The sequence below is a fragment of the Chaetodon auriga genome, chromosome 4 (assembly GCF_051107435.1).
Source record: "Chaetodon auriga isolate fChaAug3 chromosome 4, fChaAug3.hap1, whole genome shotgun sequence".
NCBI classification, from domain to species: Eukaryota; Metazoa; Chordata; class Actinopteri; order Chaetodontiformes; family Chaetodontidae; genus Chaetodon; species Chaetodon auriga.
In genome coordinates, this window is record NC_135077.1 from 9,117,501 (window position 1) to 9,138,356 (window position 20,856).

The 20,856-nt window shown below is 45.3% G+C and overlaps 1 protein-coding gene across 2 annotated transcripts in view; it reads right to left on the bottom strand.

Moving 5' to 3' along the window:
* zcchc7 (zinc finger, CCHC domain containing 7) overlaps window positions 1-20,856 on the bottom strand; it is a 51,619-nt gene that overhangs the window by 18,491 nt on the left and 12,272 nt on the right. For both annotated transcript variants that reach the window (XM_076729662.1, XM_076729663.1), the window contains exons 4-7: window positions 4,627-4,676; window positions 4,174-4,302; window positions 3,895-4,065; window positions 296-331 (exon numbers count right to left, since the gene is read on the bottom strand). In XM_076729662.1, coding sequence (XP_076585777.1) covers window positions 296-331; window positions 3,895-4,065; window positions 4,174-4,302; window positions 4,627-4,676 — 386 coding nt within the window. The remainder of the gene's footprint in view (window positions 1-295; window positions 332-3,894; window positions 4,066-4,173; window positions 4,303-4,626; window positions 4,677-20,856) is intronic.

Here is a 20,856-nt window from a genome sequence, read left to right on the forward strand (position 1 = left end):
GTGTGCTACTTTTGGTGTAAAGCGCTTTGATAACATCAGTTTTTGTGTAGTTGAACGCTGTGTTTCACTGACCTACTGGCACTGGTGAGATGTGAGATGAGTGGGTTTTTTTTTATCTTGAATGCAATCTGTCATTATTGGGTAGGACACAGTCTTTATGTACTACATCCCCATCTAGCACTCACATGTTGGCTTGTCCCCTGCTCAAGACCACTGACGAAAACCTAAAGACGTGTAGCTCAGATGAAAGTGTGGAGTTTGCTGACAGAGTTTGTTTTTGCGGTAAGACACTCACCGTGATGTGATACTGTCTCCAGATCTCTGGACAAGCCTGAGGAGAGAAAACAAAAACATTTGATATAGTCATCGAATACACAGACACACATTCATTCATGGAGCACATAAAAGCAATAAAGCTGGTTAAAATCAGTGGAAGAGCAAAGACACGATGAGGAAGAAACATTTAGACAGACTGACTAACGGACAGGAGAGGGCTGAGAAAGGGCGAAAAGGAAACTGAAAAACACACCATGGTCTCATTTGTTTGCCTGCCAGACTCCTTAAGTCTCTTCCTCCGTCTCTCTCTAACCTTTATCACCCTGATTTCTCAGCCTGTTCCTTTCCTGCCATGAGTCTCTCTGCAGTCAGTCACTCAAACAGTCAGTAAGTCAGCCAGTCAGCTGTTCTGTCCCGGTGTGGCTAAAGCATTATCACCGGGGCTTCGCCACGCTGTTCCTTAAGCGTTCCGACATCCTCTCCCAACCGCCGCCACTTCCCACTGGGAAATTGAAAATGCCGCAGTCGCCGCGGGCAACAAGATTTATCTACTTACACACCTACTGAGTGAGAGAGACGGAGAGAGAGCGAGAGAGGAGGAGAGGGAGGTCTGAGCCTGCTCTGAGAAGAAGGCAATGTTGGAGTTTTCTCTTGCACACACTAAACAAAATCTTACACGAATTTGCATGATATGCAAATTCTTGTCATATTAAAAAAATAAATTAAAAAAAAAAAAGAAAGTATTTGGCCTAAAGTGCTTGTTCCTGATCCTTGATGCTGACCTTCAGAGCAGCCCGTGAAGAACGCTTGGCTCTTCTTCTGGCTTAATCTCAGCTGTTTGGATTTGAATAGAGAGATGGGCGAATATGAATTTTGATGGCTGTATCCTCCTCCACCTCTCATCTCGCTTTCTTCTCTTCAACAACCTCCCACCACTACCACACCCACACACCCGCTCCCTCCCGTTTGCTCTCTCCCTCCAGACCGCCGGGGTAGTGTGTTGTTGTTGAGGGCGACAGGCGAGGCGAGCGACACACTCGCGCTCCGTCAACCGTCTGTCTTTAATGAGAGACACAGAAAGGCCCAAGGGACAGAGACCTGACTCTCTTTCTCTCTCAAACACACACACACTAACACGTACAGTATAATTTGAGCGAGGGGGAAAAAAGTTACACGTTCCAAGAAGAGGCTAATTACAACCCACACAACTTCGCACCTTTGTTGGCTGTTGAAAACAATATGCAAAAGAGAGAAGAAGAAGAAGAAGACGAACGCAAGGATCTGGAGAGAGAACGGACAAAAGAGAGCGAAGCCGAGAAAGAGAGGAAAAAAAACGTACGGTGTGTGTCCTGGTCTCCCCTCTCCCTCTGGTGTTCACCTGGTTACTCATCCATTACACAGAGCACAGTACATGACTGACTGGCGGAGAGGGTGGGGGGAGTGAGAGAGCGAGCGTGCGAGGTGGGGGAGACACAGGCAGGCTCTTACATGCACACAGGGTTTTCCATTCTATGGCATTAGTGTAAATGGGTAAGGTAATGAACGTTGCGGTAGGATAATTGTCATTGATGGTCATTAGATTCACCCTTCACTGCCAACGTTTGTACACATGCACGCACGCATATGCACCCGCCCCCACCCCCGCCCCCACACCCGTTCAGTTTTCATAACTTTTGGGGACATTACACAGACTTACATTCATTTCCTGCAGACTTACTTGAACAATAACTATAACCACTACCTGCCTAACCCCTACCTACCCTAACCTTAAGCCAAGTCTTCACCCTAAAATCTAATGATTTATATTATGGGGACCTGCATTTTGTCCCTACAAGTAAGGCGAGTCCTCACACTGTGTAAACAGATTTATGTCCCCACACACACACACACACACACACACACACGAGCACACAGCTGGAATACGCAGCATGGCAGAGACATAACTAAGCTGTAATTGCTGAAGTGTATCAATTAATGTGAACAGCAGCGTGTGCTGACCTCTGGTCACTCATTATTATGGAGAGAGAAGGGGGGAGGGAAAGAGGGGGGTGACGGGGAGGAAATAAAAGTTGGGTACACACAGTATACTTCTTCATGTTTACAGTAAGTATTAATTAATAAAAACACACATTACCTGTGTGCTTGCTCATACAGAAGCATGAAGTTCATTGAATTCAAAGCTTTCTTATTCCTGCAATACTTCATTCCTTTCATTTTACTTAGTACAGTACAGGGCTCGAGACTGCGACCAAAATGGTCGCATATGCGACCTTTTTTTCAGAGTTTGCGAGTAAGATTTTCATCTGGTCGCGTTCGTGCGAGCGCATCAGTTTTATGGCTCCGTCTTAGACATTGTTGTTGAAAGTCGTCCTTTTTTTCACTGGTTTAGTCAGCCGCCTCCACCTGCACTCTCTCCTGTTGAGACAGCCTCGTCGCGTGCACGTAAGCCGTCGCGTACACGCGCAGCGCACAGAACTTCAAGACACCAAGACTAGCGTTTCGCTATTCTCAAAAATGAAGCGGTCTATTGCTGATTTTTTCCAAAAACTAAATAAGGAGAGAGAGGAGGAGACTGGTGGTTAGGTAGAGCCAGCTAAAGGTGCCGAATCAGACGGTAGGCCTACTGTTGATGAGGAGGACAGGGAGAGACCGGCCGAGCAGCAGGTGAAAAAAAAAAAAAAGTACTGCTTTCAACCACAATGGTTGACACAGTACCCGTGGTTGCGGTACGAAGGGGGAACTACGTTGTGTGTCTGGTGGCGACAGTGTGGCCCATCTCTTGCAGGCAACACTAAATTTGTTACGGGGTCGACACAAATTAAGCTGGAAACTGTGAAGTTACACAACGACAGCATAAAACACCAAACCTGTCGGGACCAATGCATCACCCGAAACACTGAGCCCCTCCCGACTTTTTTTCAGCGGATGGATGAGAGTAATCGCTCAACAGAAGAGAACGAAATGGTCATTAAGTTTAACACTGCCTATAACATAGCGAAAGAGGAACTCCCGTTCACACAATTCAAATCCCTGATCGCACTGATGGAAAAAAACGGGCTGAATGTGAACCCAACCTATGCCAATGACAAGGCATGTACCCAGTTCATAGGAAAATCATGTGCTGGTGCGACCAACTAAGAAAGCTGGTCGCACCAGTGCTACCAGTGGAAAAGTTAGTGTAGAGCCCTGCAGTATGTCTTAATATACTGATTTGGTATTAGCATTAATTTATATTCAGGTCCTGTGGTAAGCTGTGTTTCCATGGTTTCCTATGCATTTCAATCAAATGTGCTGAACTGCAGTGCACATGTGCAACTGCATGACAAGGCACAGGTGATGCTGTTTGGTCCCACTATAATATGTTAACAAACGCTTTTGTGTACTTTTGGTCTCCAGTTGTTCTACACAGTTTGAGCTTCTTCCTTACTTCCAATTATGGGAAATCGTAATGCTATAGCACATCTTACACATCGGATACAACAATTTGCTCCCAGACTTTGTGACCACAGTTTGGGGGGGCTCTCTGCTGAGTTTGGGTTTGAGGAATTTGACTGGTGTGCACAGAAACTTCTTCTTAAACTTGAATTCAAACCTAATAAATCAGGCTGCTATACTCACGTCAAAGAAGTGGCCCGTCATGTTGCAGCGATGGCAGCGTTTGTGCCAGTACACTCTCTCGCTGCAGGCCTCGTAGAGGTGCCCGGGCAGGCCGCAGTTGTTGCAGTGCTTATTGGGACACTGTCTGGCTTGATGGCCTTGGGTGCCACAAAGGAAGCAGGTCAACAACTTCTGCATTCACAAGGACACACACACACAGACACAGTTAGTAGTTTTACGTACTTGTACTCATCAGTGTGTGTAAGATGTACATGCTACTGTGCACAGAGTGGAACTGACTCTGGGCTCAGGGCAGTTCTTGGAGAGATGTCCATTCCTGTTGCAGTTTCTACACTGGACGTTCTTGCTGGTGTAGTATCTGTTCGACACACGCTGCACCGCTCCCTTGTCTTTGTTATAGATCTGAGCCTGAAACACACACAGTTAATGCATCATTTACATCATGTTGGGAGTGGACTAACTACCCAGAAAATACAAGAATTCATTTTCAGTGAAAATCTGAGAAATAATGTTTCATTTTCCAACCCACCGTGACTGACAAAACGTGAGACAAGAGTGTACATAATCCTCTAACGACAGTAAATACTTTTATTCTCATGCTCATATACTCTCCCCTTTGCTGCTGCTTTGGAGAAAATCATCAGTCATTTAAACTGTTTCCTAAAAAACCTCCAAAGAAAGAATGGCTGCATGTCAGGATATAGTATATTACATACTATGATTGCCACTTACCTCCATGTCCTTGTCAGACACCAACCAGCTCCCATCTTCTTCTTTATTATCTGACAGGAGAGAAAAAATTGCATTTCAAAACACTGCAGAAGATCATTTCATTGCTTAACTGTAGGATTTTAATTTCAAGTAAATACTCATTCATTCATTTTTTTAGGGCATTTTTGCTTCAGTCTACCAAGTATGTGAATTTCTTATCAGCAAACAGTATTTTATTTTTCTGTCCACACACAAAAAACCCAACATGAACAAATCAAAATGGGAATATTTTAAAATGACAGATTAGAGTCGAGGTGAGGGTGAGGGTCTGCATAAAGGTGCTTTTTGCTTTAAACTCTTCTTTTCTTGCTCAAACAATAAGACAAGAATTGCAACCAGGACTCAATAAGGACCAGAACTGATAAATTCTAGACAATATCCAACCCTATTAAGAACTCTAAACCCTGTGGAGTAAGTTTAGCTTCCTGTAAGAGAAGGACACACACATACACACACTGAAACTGACACAGTGGCAGCCCAGCACATCTGTATGAGAGTGGCACTAACAGCGCCCTGAGGGAGACCACTGTATTCTCCTCAGGCCCACAGAACTGTAACTGACATCCAGAAATTGTAACGTACACACACACACACACACACACACACACACACACACACACACACACACACACACACACAGACACGTGTACTCAGCATAAATTATGTGCTGATAGCTACGACCCACAGAGGCTCACATGCTTTCACAAACATACAGACACACCCACGCATCGACCCCCACGATTAGCTGGTTGACAGTCTTTAGCCTTTAGACAAACACACAGCCTTGAGCCATAATCAAATATTACAGCCTCCTTTCCACCTCTCTCTCTCTCTCTCTCTCTCTCGCTCTCTCTCTCTCTCTCTCTCTTTCTTACTCTCCAGCCATTTATCACAATTCTGCTCAGCCCTCCCTGCTCTGCTTTCTCTCTCTCTCTCCCCTTGTTTTCTACCTCTCTTTCCCCCCTCTCCTCCCGGGGTGTGCGGCTGCAGAGGGAGGTTATCACCTCTCTCCCCTGTCAAACAAATTAAAATGGCTGCTGTTTGGATGGGGCTTCTTTCCGCTGCGACCTTCACCTCCAAAAACACACACACACACACACACACACACACATGCAAACACGCACCCACGCATGCACAGACATATACACACACACGCACGCATGCATGCATGCAAGAAACTCAACGTCATTGTCGTCATCACAGCAAAAGCTTGCGACTCCAATTAAGAGTATTTTTACAATTTCACATCATTCGAGTTTCCTCTCTGAATTGATCAATTTGGGCGAATGAAAATCTTTAAATACCCTTTAGATGGTGCTGGAGCTTTGACTCAGGTTTTCACAGCTCTGAAACATGTATTTTTTGGAGATTCACACCAGTGGCTATACACCGTGCACAAGCACACAAAACGTACTATATAGCCTGTTTTTATGGACGGCTTCTCATTTCTGAAAGGAAAACTGATCCTAATAGAGGATTTACGTCAAGATTTTAGACTTTAACAGCATAGTCTACATTCAATCAGTCGACAATGACTTGAATTGATGATGAAATAATTCTGACACTGGTCCATTAACACTAAATTAGCATGTGACTATGTTGGACTCATCATGTGAAGTTTACTTGAAGGTGGATTTTTCCTTTAAGATTGGTGTCAGTTTGAGAAGCAGCCACTTTTTCTTACAGCTCACAAAAAAGAAAGGGTGGCGACACATTCAAGTCCAGTATTTTGTCAAAAACTGAAGTGCAAAGCAATGTGTGGTGACTGAGCTAAAAACAAACAGCTACAAGATAGCGAAATGTTGGATTTAAGGAAATGTTTGCAGAAAACATATAATACCCTCACACATTCTTAAAGAGGGGCGACACAGGAGCATCATCAAACAGTAAAAGCACTTAGCTGGTCTGCTGCAGCTTATTATCGATTAATCTGCAGATGACTTTCTGATTAAATGATTCACTATCTTGTCTATGTATGTCAAAATAATGAAAGATGTTTAACACAGTTTTACACATCACAAGGCCATGTCTTAAAATGTCTTTCTTTATCTGACCAACAGAAAAAAAACTCACTGATATTCAATCTACAATGATATGAAACAGAGAGAAGACAGCAGTATTTCAGTGTGTTAAACTGTTAAAAAGGGGCTTGGTTAGTTTAATTTATCCCACCTAGCTTCCATCGTAGAGGTTTCAAATCTTCCCCACCCAGGTATCACATGCTAAATAATAATATCATAATTCTTATGATTCATTTATAGCACATTTGATTCAACTGCACTGTCCACTAGACACATGCTGCATTTCCACACGTGTGTTGTTTCTCACTGTCACACTGGAGTAAGAGTTATTCTAGCGTAGTTAGTTAGGGTTAGTTGAGTAAAGGGAAGTGAACGGGGTGGGCGGGGGGGGCGGGGGGGCCCGGCAGCGCTCACCTACTGTGAACAGACTGGGGGGCCTCTGTGTGACAAGTGTGTGTTTGTGTGTGCGTCCGTGCACGCGTAGTCGGCGTTACACAACATCCAGCACCCAGTCAATGGGCAGCTTGAAAAAAGGCAAGGGTGAAAGGTGTGTGTAGAAGTGCATCTGAGTGTGCGTGTGAGTAGGCGTTAGTGACTCAACGAAAGTCATTCCCAAAGCGTCTCCCGGGGGGACTCCCCAAATAAAGAGCAGGAAGCTTTCCCTTAATCTAAGGGCCCCCCATCTCACCAACACACACACGGATAAAGGGTGAAGCTCTTTGTCACGGCCGAGGAATCAAACACATGGGTGGGGGGGTGTGGTGCTGGAGGAGAGGGTGGTGGTGGGGGGTTGCCGGTACACTGGGTGAAAATATGCTAATCAACCTTGAGGCCCTGTTCAAAACCAAACCATCAGAGCCGCTTGCTTCATCGTGGCCCAACTGATCCGAAGGAGTCTGGAGCTGAATAAGCAGATGGCTGCGGCTTCACCGAGCAGCTGAACGGACTCGAGAGAGGCCTCCGCCATGTTGCCCGCAACTGTTCAATTTCAAGCGATCTAATGGCGAAGCTTTTCTTAAAGCCGTCTTAAAAGTCCTGAAAAGAGAAATGCAGGGGTCTGAACAAGGACGTCAGGGACATGACGCTTTTCGGCATGTATTTAAACAATCAGCACGGAGAAATTTGAGAAAATGGCAAGTTCTGCGGGTTCCACTGATTTTTATTCTCCGGGATGCACTCGTACATTATCACATCACACCGTCGTCAGGGGAAATTCGACACAATGGCGTGGAAGAGGGGGAGACAGAGAAACAGAGGGAGGGAAGGATCAGGGGAGAGAAGGCGACAGATGCTACCTGTCTGTCTCATAGGTACCCTGATTACTAGAAGATGAGGAGGAGAGGGGAGGAGGCTGCGTGCCAGTTCATCAGAGCCGGCAGAACAGAACAAAACACAGAAAAAGTATGTGTGTGTGTGTGTGTGTGTGTGTGTGTGTGTGTGTGTGAGGTGTGAGGGGGAGCTTGTATGTGTGTGTGAATGCTCTGAATCTGTCCCCTCTACCAGTGAGAACAGAGCAGAAGTGTACGTGTGGCTAATGAACCATGAACACCCGGCCCTCCTGGGGTGATGCACGCGCACGCAGACACAGACGCGCGCGCGCGCGCGCGCGCACGCACACACACACACACACACACACACACACACACACACACACACACACACACACACAAGAAAGGAATATAAGGGGGCCACGAGCAACATCCTCCTCACGGGACGAGGTCCAGGCAGGATGGTTTAAGTCTGATAACCCAAGGACGAGACTGAGAACGCCAAGACACACACTCAAGTCTTCAACGTGGAAGTCTCTCCTGAGAACCAACCTCAACTGTGACCATTGACCAGTTTCCCCCCCCCCCCCCCCGCCCTGCAACATCAAAGCCCCGGACTGGCCTGCCTTGCCCCTATCCCTCTTTCCCTGTCCCGACACTTAAACAGGCATCCCAAGCCTGTCAGCCCATTGTATCACACTGTTGCCCAGGCCCATTAACACACCAGCCAGCACGCACGCACACACACACACACACACACACACACACACACACACACACACACACACACACACACAAAATGGGAGTGAAAAAGAGGCCTTGCCCCCCAATGAAAGTTATGTTTGATACTGAAGCGACAGGGCCGGATTAGCAACACTATACATGACAATGGTGAGGGTGGGCGGGAGTGTGCAGGCTGTGTGTGAGTGTGTGTGTGTGTGTGTGTGTGTGTGTGTGTGTGTGTGTGTGTGTGCGTGCGTGCACGAGAAAAAAAAAAGTGCTTCCTTTGTGACATCACCCTTGCCCTACAGCCTTGCCCTCTGCGAGGTTAAACACACCAAAAAGGTTGGCTAAGTCAGACGCATGCACACACACACACACACACGCACACACGCACACACGCACACACGCACACACGCACACACGCACACACGCACACAAACCCGTAGCTTTTCTGCACTCTTTTGTGTGAGTCTGGCTGAGGGTGTGAAACAAAACAGCAAAAAGAGCAGGAGAACAAGCTAGATGAACAAGAGGAGGAGAGAGGGAGAGAGGGAGAGAGAGAGAGAGAGAGAGAGAGAGAGAGAGAGAGAGAGAGAGGAGGGGGAAACACTGGCCATGGAGCACATTACAACACAACAAAAGAGAAGCCGGCTGAATATCAAGCCCACCGGACAGCAAGGAGCATACAGGTACAGGAGGACTAAGTGTTTGTGGGAATAATGGTGGGAGGAGTGGAGAAAATCAGGCAGAGAAGACGAAATGATATACAGCACGAGAAGAAGACAAAACTGCGTGTGTGTGTGTGTGTGTGTGTGTGTGTGTGTGTGATGCAGGAAATAGATCAATAGCTGTACAGGGCCTATTATAGATTAAAGCTGCAGATTTCATTTGGCTTCATTTCATGCTCTTTCTTTGCCCATTTCCACTGATCTCTCTGTTAGACAGACAGACGGTGAGAGAGAAACAGAGCCCGAATGCACAGGATCAACTAAAACACATTTCCAGTCAACAGGCGTTCTCAGACTACGCAGGGATTCAGTTCAGGAGCCTGGAATGAAGGGCTTGAAGACCGTCGCATTAACTGTTGCAGGCAACTTACCTCAAACTATGAGCAGAGCAATCCTACATTAACATTTCCTGCCAAAGTTCAAAAAGATTTGTTTCATTTCAGCGGGGAGATTTCGGCCCTTGCCGTTTTGTCTGTGCTGTCCCCTCACTGAAGGGGGAACATATGAATCTGAATCAGATGACAGTCGGTGCGTTGTTTACCTCTGCTGCAAGGCAACTGTCAATCAAGTCCGATCAAAGCACACCCAGGCGGTCTCCATGTAGCATGAGAGTAAATTAGACCAAACTTTTAAATTTTGATTATTGAATATTTAGTCAAAGGGGCACTGATTCTGAAACTGAGACTTACTTTATTTCACCCATGTCTGACATTAACTCGCCAAGCTAATGCAACACATTCACTAACCTGTCTCTTCCCCTGTTGCCACTTGGCATCACATACATCCTTGCAGCACATGGCATGCAAGGGTATATCTTACAGACGATCTTTAAAAGGAGATCCGAACAGATGTTTTGTGATCAGTGATTCTACACAGATTTTACAGCTTGCTGAAAAGGCAAAATGCAGGCAGATGCCATCACCCTGGTTCCTGTTGAATCTTCCTTGTGTTCGGCCATCACATATTTCACCGCAGCCCGTCTCTGATTATCCATCCCCCCGGCGTGACAAGCCGAGCCTTCACCCCCTGCCAGCCCTGTGCCACGTCCTCCCATCCTCCTCGCCCCCTTCCACACCATGTTGGCAGCCAGGGCAGGGCAGGTGGCCAAACCTGTCAGTCAAAGCACCGTCGCCACGCGGCAATACCACAGACACCAATTACCACACAGCAGGGGCGCGGCCTGGCAACCGCATGGCAACCACATGGTCCAATCAGGGTACACAACAACAGGGACCAGGGAAGGCCAAGAAAAGCGAGTGAGTCTGTTTGTGTGTGTGTGTGTGTGTGTGTGTGTGTGTGTGCGTGCACGGCGGAACCATGTTCAAGTTATCCAAAGCCGAGCCCATGCATGTGTGCCGGTTTGACAGGTAGTCATTGTGTCGTTTTAATATCCGTTAGCTGTCTATCGAGTGGAGATGTTCAATTCAAACCCAAAATTTATCTCCTATGTATCTGTGGATAATCACTGGCTCTTATTAAACACACAGTCCTGACTCATGACCAGTTCTGCTGGTCTCACCAATCACGACTCTGCGTTTCAAAGAGGAGATGAATTGAAATTTGACTTATTCATGCTTGGACAGTTTGTTCCTACCACACATTACAGGACAGTGAAAATGGGTAAAAGGTCACACTGTTGATTCCAGTTTTTTCAACATGGATGCTCTATACCGAAGTGTGTCTCCAGCTAACCTGGAGTAACATCTTGTGATTTTTCCCAAATACCAACCTCACTCCAAAAATAACACTGCGTAAAACATAAAAAGGACAGCATGTGATAATTTGCTAATCCTTTTTGACATCTAACAAGGAGAGTATATTTAATGTTTGACCTCATCAGCTTCATTGCTTTTTGTAAATATCTGCTTATTCTGAATGTGATGGCAGCAACATGTTTCAAACAAGTTGGGACAGGAGCAACTAAAGACTGGGAAAGATGTGGAACGCTCCAAAAACAGCTGTTTGGATCATTCCACAGGTAAACAGGTTGATTGGTAACAGGTGATAGTATCATGATTGGGTATGAAAGGGGCATCCTGGAAAGGCTCAGGCGTTCACAAGCAAGGACAGAGCGAGGTTCACCACTTTGTGAACACATGATTGGATAAAGGATATCACAACATGGGCTCAGGAGCACTTTGTGAAACCGTTGTCAGTGAACACAGGTCGCTTGCAAATATTTGCATTCTGTTTTAATTGACATTTTACACAATGTCCCAACTTCTTAGGAATGCGGGTCGGAAGAGGAATGACAGTATTACGATCAAATGATGACTGCGTGACAGATAACTGTTTTAAACCAGGAATGAACCTGGAGGTGACAGAAACTGACCTGGGGCTGTGAAATCATGGCTTTTTGGTCATTTACATAACACAGCGTCATCGTTTGACAGGAAGAGGAGAAGCTTTCAATCAGCGCATGAAACTGCCAAAACCAATTAGTTTGAATGACCGTCTTTTGTAGATATAAGATACAGCTACATTGCAATTTTAAATATTAAAAAAATCACTTTTTAAATTTATATAATCCAAGATGACTTAGACAGTACAATTGAAAGCAGAACTGAAACAATTATTTGATTGATAAATTACCTGAATGGCATGCGGCAAATTCTCCGGCCATCGATGAATCATTTACATCAAACATCGCTTTAATCAGGATTCTAAAGTGTGAGGATTTGCAGGTTTTCTTTGTCTTGTCTGATAGTAAACTGACTGGTGGATTTGGAGCGATATGATAACATCACCTTGGGCTTAAGGAAAAGTTGATATTCTTCACAATTTTTTGACAATCTGTCAGTCAAACAACGATGAAAATAGTCTTTTGTTGCATCCCTAATTTTAAGTTTAACACGTCCACAGAACAGTTTACACAGTTTGCCACATGAGAAAAAAAAGAATATTTAGCTGAATCATGGCAAACGTATTTTCAGTTCAATGTGCGTATTTGCAGGGAAGATCACTCTGGAGTTTCACCTGAATGCAGTTCGAAGGCAGAGCAGCGTACTGGTCAACAAGTGTTCGTATTTTGTGGCTAAAGTTGTACTCGTGTTTGCGAGCACATAAAATATCGCTGATAAAACTGACCAAATTATTCAGGGAGCCCCTTTTGTCTTCTGCGGCAGAACCCACTAACACACCAGCACACAGCGTCTGTAAGGGGCAAATATATTTTAATAAAACCAGTGAGTTGCAACCTCAATTTCATTTTGATGAATTTCCTCCTGCGGGAGTGAGTCAGGCAGTGGGCGGGAGGGCGGAAAGGCGGGAGAGCGGGAGAGGGAAGTGGGGTGATGGGGGCTGGGAGGCAGATAGAATTTTCATGATTGTTATTTTTGTTATTATACAGCGAGAGAAAGGGGGGAGAGGGGGGAGGGGGGAGATAAACTGCGTTGGTTAATCTGAGGCATTTTGCGGAGCGCTCCATTATCGGGCAGGTTGGGCACGTCGAGGGGGTTATTTTTCCGAGGGATCTTTGGCCCTGGTAATTAAGCTCCATTCAGCAGGCCCTGTTCCCCAAATTAAAAATTTGTCATTAAGTGGAATTTACCATAATGCCTTTTTATCTGCCGGCGCTTCAGCATGCCTGCATGCATGTGTCTCTCTGTGTGTGTGTGTGTGTGTGTGTGTGTGTGTGTGTGTGGAGAGTAGAAGTGAAGGAGGGGCAATAGGAGAGGGCAACCAATAAGGGGTTAGACTGTGGTCACACGCACATACAAACACACATGTGAATGCCCATGCATGCATGCACGCACACACACACACACACACACACACACACACACACACACACACACACACACACACACACACAGAGGAAGGGCAAATTGAAAAACTGAAATAATCCGGGACAGCAGAAAACGTTTGCATGAGCAAACACAACACACACACACATATACATTCAGACACACACACACACACACACACACACACACACACACACACACACACACACACACACACCCTTCAATCCTTCAAATCCACAGCCTTTGGGGTAATTAAATAATGGTGCTTTAAAGTTTTAATTTAGATTTGGCTTTTTCCTTCCTCCTCCTACTGTATGAGACACACACACACACACACACACACACACACACACACACACACACACAAACTCAAAACAGTCAGTCACAGTAGGTTATAGACTTCATCCAGTGAGATAGCCCTCGATGGACAGGGTACACTGGAGGAGAGAGCGAATGATTGAAGAGCAGAATCTCTGTCTCCACAGGCTTTATAAAACAATACAATTATTAGTCTTTAATTAGAGCAGCCCCTCTGTGGGACAGGGGACAGACAAAGAACAATAGAGGATTAGAAGAGGAGCTCCTAATATGGCTCTTTTATCGCTTCATTCAAATACAGTTTATAAATGCATCCAGCTGTCTTTTTCAGCCCGCAAAGTTGGAAGTTGGTGGCAGATTTTGGATTTTCTCTACTGTCGACTCTCTAAAAACAGGCAGAAAATACCATGATGATGACAACCTCTTGTCTTAAATTACTGGAGATGCAAGCAATGTCTTAAAATAGCTTATTTTGTCACATCATCAGTTAAAAAGCCCAACTGTATTGCTGTTAAATAAGCCAAAGAATCAAAAAACATACCCTGCATAGCAAATAAACGTTACATTTTTTACTTGATAAATTAATTCAAAAATTAAACGGTTCTATAAATTTTTGTCATTTGGCGTATAGATTTATTAATTCAAAGTTTTCATTATTAAGAGGGCAAAGAAAGAGCAGGAACAAGCCTGAGGGTTTTATCAATACAGCATGAAAGTCATAAAAATAACAAGACAGTAGCATTTTCTACTCTACGAAACAGGTGCTGTGTGTGAAAAGTAGAAAAACTTCACCTGAAATGTTGATTTTACATAGTTAAAACACCAAAAAGATCACAATTAATCAGATGTTACTGGATGTCGATAACACAGTGACACTGACAATGACAGAACCGCCCACATGCCAGATGATGATACTAAAGGAGGCAGCGAGTAGGATCTCTGAAGTCATGTGACGGAGTTGAAACTATATAGTCATGGTTACACTGTGCCATCCAGCCTTCATTTCCATTTCTCTAAATGACTGAAGCTCAATCATGATGTCATGTGAGTAGAGAGAAAACAGCAGCCATTGCTTCGTCTGCGCTGAAAAACTTTGGCCACTGTCCAGATTCAGGAACATCCCCCCGACGTCTCAAGGAAAACACTGAATTCCCCACATGCCATCAGAGAGTGAAGGTGGGGAAATAAGGCCCTAAATGAACAGAGGGCGGTCTGAGGGCTGGAGGAAGAAGAGGAAGAGGAGAGGAGGAGGGTGAAAAGGAAGGAGGAGTAAAGGAGGTGGGGGGGTGGGGGGTTGGACAGATGGCAGAGGTTATGCCTGGCTGAAGGGGGCAAGAAGGGAGGAGGCTGTTCTGGGTGTTCAGGGTGTGTGTGTGTGTGTGTGTGTGTGTGTGTGTGTGTGTGTGTGTGTGTGTGTGTGTGTAATCGAAACACCAGGCTTTACCCCCACTTCTCCACATGCAGAGCTCATCCTTAAGGAATCCCTCTATCTCCCCTCTAGGTCCTCGTTTATAGATGTCAAAGGTGGATTAAATCCATCTAAATAAACGTCTGCCTTTTCCTTTAATATCAAATCCAGCACTCGGCTCAGTTGACTCCATATTGGCTGGAGATTGTATTCAGTGATGAACAAAATAATTAGGTCTTCCTGCATCTGATTGACAGATAAAACCTGGTTAAGGTGAACTACAGATAGAGCCGAACAACAACATGCTGTCAAAATCTTTAAACGTGTATGTGTGTGTGTGTGTGTGTGTGTGTGTGTGTCTCCAAAATGCACTGCAGGGAGGAATGGCAGAATGGCAGGGGGAGAGCAGAGAGAGATAGGGGGTCTTATTTACTGTCGTTTAATTTGCTCCCCTCTGCTCTGTCCATCCCTTGGTTTTTCTGACAGGTAATAAAAAGCGAGAGCTTTCCTGACAAGCCCATTTGAATTTGGATTGAATAATATAACTGTAGGGTTTCCCACATAACGCTCTGTCCAAGCGTGCAACGCTGCACAGACACCGGCGGCCCCTCTGCCTGCCAGGGTGGGTTTTCTGCGTGTGTGTGTGTCTATGGCGCTTATCACTGCACACATGCATGTACACACAGACAAACACACAGGTTCTTACGTCATGGTAGTTAATGCAACAACAATAATGAATTCCTGCAACTAGCCACCATGCCACTCCCATATGCCAATCTCCACGTCTCTGCCCGAACCTCTCCTCTTTCTCCTCACCCCCTCTTCTTCCCCCTCTCCTTTATTGCCTCTTGCTGCTTCTGCGCCTCTCCTCTACTGCCCAAGATCCTTTCATCCCAGCTCCTCTTCTTGCCTTACCTCATCCGCCACTCTCCCTCCCTCCGTCCCTCCCTCCCTCCCTCCCACACCCTGCTCTCGGTAGCTGCTGAAATCCCATTCCCCGTGGGGCAGGCTAAATTGAATTGGCGTGTTTATATGAACAACAGGGCCGTTGCTTTAATATACCTTAGAGTTTATGCCTAATGCCTCCCTGCTAATACCGCTGGTGCTTGCCGCTCTCGCTCAACACACATCGCTTTTATAGAAGTCATAAAAGAGACAGAATAGCGAGGGAGGAGGATGAAGAGATACTCTGGGATTGAGCTTGTGTTTGTAAGCAGGCGCGAGAGGAAGAGCTGAGAAGCCTGTTAATACATCTTAACAAGTTATCTGTTTTATCACACCCCTTTAAGATCATCCTACAGTACAAACCTGCACACACACACATACACACACACACACACACACAGGAGCACACACACCTCATCCCTCCACTGTGGAGTGTGAATGAAAAGAAAAGGGGAGAGACAGAAAGGGAGGAAGATTTTTTTTAGATTAGTGAGTAATGCTGAATAAATATCCGGAGATTTGGTTGAGGGAGTCAGTCATGCTCGTCGACTTGCAAACATCCTCCATTTTCTCTCCGTCTCCCCCCTTCTTTCTTCCTTTTCTTTCTCTCCCCTGTCCCCTTTCTCTTCTGGCCCTGTGTCAGCCTACAAAAGGCCCACAGTACAAAGGAGAGATACAGGCCTGAGACACTCAACCCAATTACTATTGATCAGTCTGCACTCAGAGGAGAAAAATGCGCTCACCTGCACGCACGCACACAGCCGTGCACACACACAAATCTTTTGAGATGCAGCAAGTCCTGTAAGGTCAGGGGCGGTTATTTGTTCGCAGCTGGTTTTTAACACTAACCACTCAGGACTCTTTAAAAAAAAAAATCTTGTCAACACTTTTCCAGCCTGCATTACTTTTACTGTTTTCATCCCCTGGTCCAAAAACAGTGAGCTGTAACAGCACAAGAGTCTGGTTTGTAGTTTAATTTTCATTACGTGTGCCGTAAAAAGCAAAGCAGCTCCAAACTGCAGGAATGTTGGTAAATGTACCGACACTGTTACATCCACTTAGGTCTTCTTGTTACAACAGTTTAGCACAAAGAATGAAGGCAAAAAGACAGAAAGGCAGAAAAACATGAAGGCAAAACCAGACAAGAATAAACCTGGGATACATATGTCAATGATGGACAACTGGGTGCTCCGAATGAAAAATAATTTCTGCATGCTACGGGAACATTAAACCACGACAGTATAATGACAATGAATTTAGATAATCTAGTGCTGATTCAGTTTTGCTATTTAATTGTTCATGTTGTTACTGCACATCTTTTATACTTAACGACAAACCCATCAGAATACCTACCTTTTCTCATGCACTGAAAATAAAACCTTTTCAGTTTTTCACCGTATTTGGGACATTTTATATTCGATTGGCCATGAGAGCCTGAATCCTTTAAGCCCACAGATAGAGACATTTGAAGACTGAACTACAATCAAAGTACTCCTTCAATCGAGCTGTAACAATATTTTTTATTTGCTGTTGCTGACATTAATATGCTTTAATCCAGTACTCACAGAAATTCAGAGACCTCCCTTTGATCAAACCTGCGTCATCAGAAGGATCATTTCAACCAGTTGGTCGATTCAAATTAAATTAGAAATCTGCTTCTGACTGATTTTCACATTTGCTCCACTAACTTTGTCAAAATTCAAATTCTACTCTGGAGAGACTGCTTTTAAAGCTTTTTTCAAACTAATGTGAAAGATGAAATTTTCAATTGCTGACAAGTACAAGTGTGTAACTGCATCATACCATGTAACACTGTGGAAGAGGAGAGCCTGTGGACGCTAAGCTGAATCAGTATGTAAAGACTGCGTAGAAGCCAAATGCTTTCCTATCTGAGGATCCCTGACCAAAACCTTTAGAAGTCTGCAAAGCCCTGCTTGTGGGTGTATGCACACACACACACACACACATACACACACACAGACTCACAGACACACAAGACAAGTCTCACATTAAGTGTGTGATGAACTCTGTGTTTTGTCTGGAAGCCGGCGCCGAAATATCAATGACTAAACTCCCCAACGAGTTGGTAACTATCTCCTCCGCTCTGATTTTATCCTCAATAATTAATTTTCTCTCCCAACGCTGACTTCGGCTTTATCGGTCGCTCGCCGCCAGAATCTCAGCATTCCATTTAACCGTAATCCCTCGGATAAAGGAGCGGCCTAGGTGTGCTAATGCACAGGCATTCGCGCACGCAGGAGCACGTGCACAAGCAAAGACTGCATTCACAGACACATAATGTTAGAAAGCAGGTACACAGATGTGCTGGGGCTGCCAGTCATACTGATGCTGGGCCATTTTCCCAACAAATACAACCCACCCCCCATAATCACCATTTATCACATTTAGACCCATCGAGCCTCTCTGCCGGAAGTCGGAATATGCAGAATGTGGACACAGTGTTTACTGTCAGCTGCGTGACCTCTCAAACAGATCCCAGATACAAGATGGATTAGCACGGGAAAGCCTATAAGCATGAATCCTGACCCTGCGAGCCCGGCATAGCAACAGCCGCGTAACCAGGGCTTGGTCTTGTTGTATGGGAGGATGGTTGGGAATGGGAGTGGAGGAATAAAGAGATGGGATGGATGGAGGGAGGGTGGGGTGAAGCTGAAGGGTTAGGGGAAGAAAGATGGAGCGTGGGTATGGACACGGGCTGATGCTGAATTCGCGAGCCTCCCTTAGCCAGTGGTCACATCGAAATTTTCACGATAAATTAACTTGTGACTGCATGAAAATCTTTTCACTATTGATCCCACCAGTGCATTCTTTTCTGAATTATTCAACTGTTTCAGACACAGGCTACACCTCCGCATGTATGTGTGAAGGCTGGGACTGTGCTTCAGTCTTGTTTAGTGCTCGTTCTCCAAGGAGATGAGGCCGAGGAAGCAGCATCCAACAAGCATGACAGTATACTGCCAGTCAAAATCTTCTGAACATCCAATATTATGGCATTTTCAGTTAGACTTCGAGCCAAGCAACCACTGAAAGCATCCCTACATTTGAAAATGTGAGTAAAGAATAAGCTGAAAATGACGAAATCGCCTAAATCCCAATCAGTCTGATTCATAAAATTACTGATATAAGCACTATGTACATGTTTTCTTTCGATGAACTACCTTTTCAGATATGGAACAGTTCTTTCAGGGAAGAAACACTCACATTTCTTCTGTTCAGAGCTGCCGTTTTCCTCCCACGACGAATGTTTAAGTCTGTAGCATGTTCCATCTAAACACCTCAACTCTGGTATTTAAGGGCCTATTAACTGGCAAGCTCTGCGATCCTAATGGGACTCCTAATTAGCGCTGCACTGAAGGCAGGTATGATGGAAAGGTCAGCCAGTTAAGCTTACACATGTTGCAGACACATAGTGTTTAGTACATCAATATATCGCAGATGAAACAGCACACGACAGTAAGCAAAAGCAGAGAACAACAAAAAGAGAAACAAAAGGCAAAGAAAGACGAGAAAAGACGAAGGGAAAGTGAGTGAGGGAGACAGAAAGAGAAAGAGAAAGAGAGGAGGATGATGGAAGGGTTAGATTGACTGAAATATGGTGAGTGCCAGCTAGGCCAGACCAGGCCCAGCTGGTCTCTGTCTGACGAGTGCCTTAATTAAGAGACATGAGGAGAAGCCTTGGAATGGCCACATACACACTGCCAGGAGCCTCTGGAGAGGAAACTGCTAAACAGACACACTTGTGAGTCTGTGTGGTACACTGCCAAGAATTACACACACACACACAAGCACACACGCACACACACGCACACACACACGCACACTCGCGCACACACCCTCTGGGACCTTGTGAAAAACATTGCCCAGCTATTATTAGGCAACCCTTTGCATACCGGAGTGAGCGTACTAACCCTAAATGTGCGTATTTGCGTGTTTGGGGTTCTCCCTCCTGTCCTGTTGACTGTTCAACTGAACTTCTGATTCCAAAACAGCCCCCCCCCCTCCTCCTCTGCTACCGCTGGTGCTCACAGAAGAAGAGGGGGAGACAAATGAACGAGGCGAGGGGAGAGGGGATGATTTTGTGGATCCACGACTGCCTTTGCTCCCCCACCATCACCCGCCCTCCTCGCCCCTCTTCCTCCTGTTCCTCATCCCAAAAACGTATTAATATTAATACATATCCCTCCAAACCTTTCCCCTCCTCACCCCTGCCCCCACCCCAAAAATATCACCACCCTAGGCTACCAGTTAATAAAGCCCTCTCGACGAGCCCTCCCAGCCAAAAAAGCAAAGGAAAGACAATAAAGGCAAAGTTCTCTGGCCAAATAAAGAACAGAAATTAATACAGTCCCGTGGGACCTCCCTCTGTCCCGCTGTCACCCCCCACAATAATTTGATTTCCTATTAAGTGATTGCTTAATTATAATGATTATTATTGGTAATTGTAATTGACATTTTTTTCCCTTCCGCTACTCTCATCTCTGTCCCTTCCCTCCTGACCTTCTTTTCAGGTCTCCTTAAAAGACAAGACGGGTGGTGAAAAGGCACATGGGAGGAAAAAGGACGGGGAAAAGGGTGGTGTAAATGAGGCCAAACTGAATGGGACTTAGCAATGTGACGCTTAAAATACGGTTATAGTCTCACACCGCCTGCCAGAACATACAATGCAGGATTAAGGTGTTGAGGCTTTGAAGTTTTATTTAATCATACATGAGTGTGTTTCTGTGTGTGTGTGTGTGTGTGTGTGTGTGTGTGTGTGTGCGCACGCCTTCGTCTAGAGGTCTTATCCGGTAGCTTCAGGGCACAATGTCTGCTGCAGGTCTCCTTAGAAAAGAGATTCTTGCTCTCAATGGGATATCCTGGTTAAATAAAGGTTAAAGAAGAAGACAGGGATTCCCTATTCTATCGCGCCCCACACACACGCACACACACATTAAACTACAGTAGGGACCCTCTGGTCTCCAGTTTATTACCCCTTGCTCCAGGCTACAGTTCCTGAAAACGGAAGGTTGTATG